This window comes from Physeter macrocephalus, chromosome 16, assembly GCF_002837175.3.
Source record: "Physeter macrocephalus isolate SW-GA chromosome 16, ASM283717v5, whole genome shotgun sequence".
Lineage (NCBI taxonomy): Eukaryota > Metazoa > Chordata > Mammalia > Artiodactyla > Physeteridae > Physeter > Physeter macrocephalus.
This window is the reverse complement of record NC_041229.1, coordinates 75354238-75361433: the sequence shown is the minus strand read 5'-3', so window position 1 is coordinate 75361433 and position 7196 is coordinate 75354238. Positions and strand designations below refer to the sequence as shown.

At 39.9% G+C, this 7196-nt stretch overlaps 1 protein-coding gene across 1 annotated transcript in view; it reads right to left on the bottom strand.

Annotated features, from left to right (window-relative positions):
• The window catches only part of NELL1 (neural EGFL like 1), a 939503-nt gene that overhangs the window by 40392 nt on the left and 891915 nt on the right, over positions 1-7196 (bottom strand). Inside the window, exon 17 of the mRNA XM_024118844.1 lies at positions 5840-6033. Within this exon, the coding sequence (XP_023974612.1) occupies positions 5840-6033 (194 nt within the window). The remainder of the gene's footprint in view (positions 1-5839; positions 6034-7196) is intronic.

Sequence of the window (7196 nt, the reverse complement as noted above, 5' to 3'; positions counted from 1 at the left end):
GCATACCACAAAAAAAAAAAAAAAAAAAAAAAAAAAAATTAAAAAACAAACAAAAAATCAAATCAGACCTAATTCAACTTAAAAGTTTTTGTACATCAAAGGAAACCATTGACAAAACAAAAAGATAACCTAGTGAATGGGAGAAAATATCTGCAAATGTTATGACCAATAAGGGGTAATATGCAAAATACATAAACAGCTCATAAAATTCAATTAAAAAAACAATTTAACAATGGCAGAAGACCTGAATAGACATATTTCCAAGGAAGATATACAGATGGCCAACAGGCACATGGAAAAGATATTCACCATCACTAATCATCAGAGAAATGCAAATCAAAACCACCATGAGATATCACCTCACACCTGTTCAAATGGTTATAATCAAAAAGTCTATAAATGACTAATGTTGGCAAGGATGTGAAAAAAGCCAACCCTAGCACACTGTTGGTGGGAATGTAAATTGGTACAGCAACTATAGAACACTGTATAGAGGTTCCTCAAAAAACTAAAAATAGAACTACCATAGGATCCAGCAATTCCTTTCCTGGGTATATATCCGAAGAAAGTGAAAACACTAATTTGAAAAGACAGATGCACCCCAAAGTTCATAGCAGCATTATTTTTAGTAGCCAAGATATGGAAGCAACCTATGCGTCCGTCAACAGATGAATGGATAAAGAAATGTGATATGTATATACAAGGGAATATTACCTCAGTCATACAAAAATAAAATGAAATTCTGCCATTTGCAACAACATGGATGGAGCTAGAGGGTATTATGCTTAGTGAAATAGGTCAGACAAATGCTCTATGTTATCACTTTTATGTGGAATCTAAAAAATAAAACATGAGTATAACAAAACCAAAACAGACTCACAGATACAAACTACTATGTATAAAATAAATAAGCAACAAGGATGTATTTTACAGCACAGGAAAATACAGCCATTATTTTATAATAACTTTAAATGGCATATAATGTATAAAATATTGAATCACTATTGTATAACTAAAACTAATACAATATTTTAAATCAACTATACCAGTAAAATATTATAACAAGACACATATAGTGTAACAACTCACATTGTTCCCTATGGATTCTCTACTACTAAATATTTCTAAGAACAAGAATTCCACGAATACAGGAAAGTATCTGTTATTATTAACTGATAAATAAAAATGAACAAAAGCGGGGGAAAAAAGAAGGGGAAACACAACCTTAGGGCTTGCACAGCCAACTCCTGCCATCAAGAACACCCTAGACAGGAAGGTATTGATAATGGTGCTGGTTAAGTTCTGAGAGCACAGCACAGCAAAGCAAAGCAAAGCAAAGCATTTTTATGAGTAGACTGCAGGATTCTAGACGTCTAAGACCTACCCTGGCCCCAGGCACAGGCTGACTCATCCCTGTTCTTCACTCTCGGAGTGAGTGCCATGCTGAGAATGTCAGGGCTATTTTACTGTCAGGTCCTTGCAGAGAGGGTTATTCTCTCCTTACCTGAAGGAAAAGCATGAAGCCTTTAGTTTCCCTACGATGGCCACCTTCCTCAGTTTCTGGGCAAAGGCTTATATGAGGCCAGATCAAATGACCAGTATCCAGACAATTTCAAGGCAAAAATATCTTCTACACTTTACCCAACTTCCTTGTCACAGCTCTTTGGCCCTGACTTTAATATGAATGGTGGGTGACTGCTTATAGTATCTATTTCTCTACCCATCTCTGTAATTCCCAGAAAAACTCAAGACCTGGTTTTGCTCAGGTCTTCAGTATTATATTTACTTTCAGGATGAATGCTTTTCTCTTTAGTTCACCTTTCTTTTTAATTAAACAAAAATAACAACAAAAGAGAAAAACGAAAACAAACCCTCTGAATGAAGCACAGAAATGAAATCTGGCCTTTATAGCTTTTCTCTTTCTCCCACTGGATTTTCCAGCTACTAATGATAGTAGTAGTAGTAGGTAAAGGTGTAGGTATAGGAGTAATTGCAAATCCTGTCTCGCTACTTGAAACTGGCATCTCAATTCTTTTCACCCAGGAAAATGGGCAGCTAAGCTTCCAGCATGTCACTCTGAAGCCTTTTTTTGCCTACATTATAAGAACACACATAGCCACAGAGGCTGAGTGTCTGACATCATCATTCACCAGGACCCATCATTTTACTTCTGTGTTATCTCCCATGTGATCTTACCTCTCTTGCTTTCAGGTTCTCACCTTTACTTTCCTGAACTTTTACTTCAGCCTAAGTGGTATCTCTCCATTTAGCCTTGATCTCCCCAGTCTGTCCATCATGCTGTCAATCAGACCATGATTAGGCCACACCAATCCTAAATGAAAAAATCTCTCATGATCCTCAGCTGCTCACAGGATAAAGTCTAAATCCCAATGCTGGACTCCATGCCCAGCCTTCATCTCCAGGCTCATCAGCAGTTATAACCTTCCCATACTCTTCTTGCTCCTGATATTCTAATCTCATCATTCACTTCATATTTCCTTTAATATATATTGTTATGCTCTGTTTCTTTGTTCTTGTTTTCCCTCTGTTTGGAATTCACCTTCCCCACACCTCTACGTGGATAAATTTCTCATCCTTTAATGTTTCATTCAAAGTTCACCTACTCTGTGAAGTCATTCCCTATTCCTTTCTGCATCCTCCCAGAATAGAGCATACTTCCCCTCTGTATGTTCCCTCAACAAATAAATTGTTCATGACTCTACCATGGCATGACAGGTGGTTAATTGTGTATCCATTTCCCCATTCATCTCCATGATCTCCGATATAAATGTAACCACTCATGCTAAAATGCTGCATTTCCTAGAAACTAATAAAGCTGAGACCACTCTGTCTTTCCATGTAGTACAGATAGAAAATAAAAATGTCTCCATAAGGCCCTGGAAAAATTAATGAAAGGAAAAGCCACAGATGGGTATCTATGAAAAGAAATTAGGCTGTAACTAAGATTTAGGGATCAAGCCAGCGAGAGAACCATTTTTCACTCTGTGTTTCTGTGATCTGGATAATGCTGGAGGAACGTGGGTTCCAAACAATTAAGCAATTATTCTGTGCCTAATCAACTAAGTGGTCTAAAGGTGCACAAAATCATTGCCACTGTCAAGGAAGCACATGGCATCTAAACAAAGCCCAAATCCATTTGCGCCAGGCTAGCTTTATCATTGAACTCCATTCAGCTGTGGACATGTTTCAAGGCCTCTTTTGTCCATTGGCATGAAACATTAGCTGACCTGATGTACTGATTCTCAAGGGGGAAAGAACTTTGCTTCTTTCAACAGTATGCCTTGACCCTTTGTTGGCTTGTGTGATTCTGCTTGTGTGATTCTTTTTTATTTGAATTTGAAACATCAAGGGTAGGATTAAAAAGCTAGCACTTTATCTTAACCTTGATTTTACTTCTTAGCCTCTAAGATGATGCCATTATAATAGTTCACTTTGATGCTTAAGTACTGGAAATATTTCTTATCAAATCAGAATAGAATACTTACAACTGAAAATAATGGAAACAAACAAAGAGGATCACAAATAAGTTCATTTTTTGAGGATGATCTACAGAATTTGATTCAGGGTTTCAGTTCAGCTCCTAAAGCCAGATCTCCTCCCCGTCCACAACCTCTTGGAAGCTATGCTATTAATGAGTGAGTATTTTTTTAAAAAGACTTATGTAGAGAACTCTGCCCAGTACTTTATTCATAAAGGAGTGCAGTGGTGGTGGAGGTGCATTATATTAACAAAATAAGAAGACAGGAATTGTTCCTTTCCTGTGGCAATGTCAGTCTAATTTCCAGAAGTCTTTGGAGGTATTTTAGGTGTCAAAGCAGAATAAGTCAACTTAGCCTGCTTGGATTATTAGCCCCACCAATTAATGAAGCTTTGGAAAATTTTTAATGATTGGTAAGTGCCCTACTTTATCATGGGCTTAAATAAAACAACAACTGAAAAATAAATTTCAGTTTCATACTGGTCAAGACTCAACTAAAGTCCCTTGCCTGTTCCAGGGACTGGGGATCTAGAAAACCTAAAAAGGATTTGGGGTCAGGTTGTGAGCTTCCTCAAAGGTTTAGAAAAACAATATTTTCTAGAAAAGAACTAGTAAAGGAATTCATCTTCATTTTGCTGGCTGAATGGAGACCTAATTGCCAACCTCTTCCATAAGCCTTTCTCAACTATTCTAACCCACAACAAGCTTTTCCGCCTCTCAAAAACTTTTGCTCTGGGAATTCCCTGGCAGTCCAGTGGTTAGGACGCTGCGCTCTCACTGAGGAGGGCTCAGATACCATTCCTGGTCAAGGAACTAATCCTGCAAGCTGCGCGGCGTGGCCAAAAAACCCCAAAACTTTAGCTCTGAGTCAGTGCCACATACTTAAATATTGTACTTAACAACTTGAAAACTTCTTGAGGGGGGATGTCCTACCCAGTCATTAACATAGTACTGAGTTGAGCCTTGAGCTCAGCCAAGTTGGACTGACTGATTACTTAATTGGCTTTTATAAATGTCAACAGATGTCATCTGTAGAGGGTTACAGGACATGTAGCAAGATGAGAAAACTATAAAATTTGGGGCAAGCAAGTAGACTTCAAATCCCAGCTTACACATTTATATCTTGTGATATTAAGCATATATTACTTCCCCTAAAACTCAGAAACTCAGTTTCTTCATCTTCCAGAGTTGTGCTATATTAAGTGGGATGCTGTTGTTAAATTACAGGATGCTTGGCATATAGGTTACTTAACAACTGGGGGCAATGGGCCTAAGTTTAAATGTGGGGAACTATATTTATGTATAAGGGGAAATATGGGTGTTATGGGCTAATGATCTACACACCTGGTTAAACAGCTTTCCTAAATAGGTGCCCCCAGGTCTGTTGCAGGTGTGACAGACTTGAAGGCAGGTGAACGAATTGGGGGACTTTTCAAGGTTCATTTCTACTGTGTTTCCAGGGAACACTCTGAGTTTATCAGGAGACCAGCTCTCTACAAGGCTACTAAGCAAGTAATTTCTCAGCGTTCCCATGCCCGTAAGCCAAAGATTAAACAATCCCATCCCAATGGGACATAAAAATACAATGTAAGAGCTACAGGAAAGCAATATCAAAGGAAAATGAATAGGCAAGGTCAACAAAAGAAGAAATAAAGCACAAGGAAATCAAACACTTTAACAGACCCATTTTGCAAAGCATAAAGCAAAACTAGTCGATGACAGAATTTTGTTTTCAGAAGCATGAAACTCACTTCCAAACAACTTAATGTAAGGAATAGCCCAGCACTGAGAACGACAAAGAAGACATCATTTGGCCAGATGGCCTCATACTATCATTATTCTGTGTTCAGAATGTATCAGAAGCCCACCTGTCTCTGACCACTGCAAGCAAGTGTCGGAGCCTTGCTTTTCTGGATGATGTCACCAGAAGAGTGAGCAAGTTCGTGCAGGTGATCATTTCGGAGAAAGAGAAGTTTTAATCAGCAGGACTGTAGAAGTGAGGGTTAAGGGCTCATTAAAGCTGTCACCCAGCTGACCTTAAAGGCACTGCCAGCTCTCAGCGGGAGGACTAACATCGGCTTTCCTGCCCTGCTCCCGCCCCCCCGCCCCCCTGTTCAGCAGTCTCTTTGCAACCCTATACCTCACTTTTCATTCCAAGCAGGTCTGCCTGCCACTCAGCAGAATCATTAGCTATAGCTGGGATTAGAACAGGAGAAGTCTTTTCAGGAATCACAGGAGACCCATGACTCAACCACCTGGGGGAAGGACATGGGGAGGGAGGGCAGAGGGGGAGAGAGAGAAAGAACAGTGACAATCTCCGCTGCACCACATTAGCCTCACCTTGCAGGAACAGACAGTACACCTGTCTTCCTTCAGAGTCCACACCTGCCCATTGTGCTTCAGTCCTCCTTCATGGGGGCAGTCACCAGAGCAGGAGGGCCCAGAGGGACAGAGGCAGTCGAAGCCCCCTGCCAGGTTGATGCAGGCAGAATCATTCCAACAGGTATGAGTTCTTAAGGCACATTCATCAATGTCTGCAATAAAGAAAGCATGGAGCTTTAGACTCCAGTCAAGATGATCATTAGAAAATAATCATCACTTATAATAGCATTAGTTAACATTATTGAGTGTTTGCCTTGTGCCAAGTAGCCAAGTTGTTCACATGCATTATCTCATGTATTCTTCAAGGCAGCTAATGCGGCTGAGGCTCATATAAGTTAAATAACATGTTCACTGTCAGATAGCTAATAAGTGGCCAGTCTGCGACTCAAACCCACAGCTGTCAGACTCTAATTACTAAATTATCCAGGAGCAACTCTGAACTGCTTTTAGGATATTCTCAAGAACTATACCATCCAGAGGCCATAAATACTGCTAATTCGTTAACAGTATGGATACACCCATGGAGATCTGGGTCTTATAGAAAAGGTGTGAATAGATTAGCCACTGAGTAGGAACGAGTGGGTAATTAGGGCAAAACGAGTGAGCAATTAGGGCAAGCCTGAGCCAATTAGGCTGCCCCCAGATCCTGGGGCCAAGGTTGAAAGAAAAGGAAGTAATTGTTGGGGGATGCCTTGCCTAATCAAAAACTCACCTAGCCTAATGGCTAGCAACATTTGTGCTCACACAAGAAAACAACTCAGAGCTATAGTCAGGATATGGCATGAATGCTGATGAAAGACACCATATATTTTGCTGTTTTTCATTGACAGCCAAGTATGGAAGGAAAACATAAATCCAGTAGCCCTCCCTGACATTCAGGGCTCTGGTGACCTTAACATCTCAAACACATAGCTGTCCAGCCCTGGTTTGAGCCCTTTCCCTGCAGACAATCTATTACTGCACAAGGCAGCCTATTCCATCTTTGAATAACTCTTTTAGAAATGTCTTCCTTTTGAATTATGGTTTTCTCAGGGTATATGCCCAGTAGTGGGATTGCTGCATTGTATGGTAGTTCTGTTTTTAGTTTTTTAAGGAACCTCCACACCATTCTCCATAGTGGCTGTATCAATTTACATAATTCAAAAAGAGTCATGTACCACAATGTTCATTGCAGCTCTACTTACAATAGCCAGGATGGAATCTAAAAAAAAAAAAACAAAAGAAAAAAAAAGGTTCTGATGAACCTAGGGGCAGGACAGGAATAAAGACGCAGACGTAGAGAATGGACTTGAGGACATGGGGAGGGGGAAGGGTA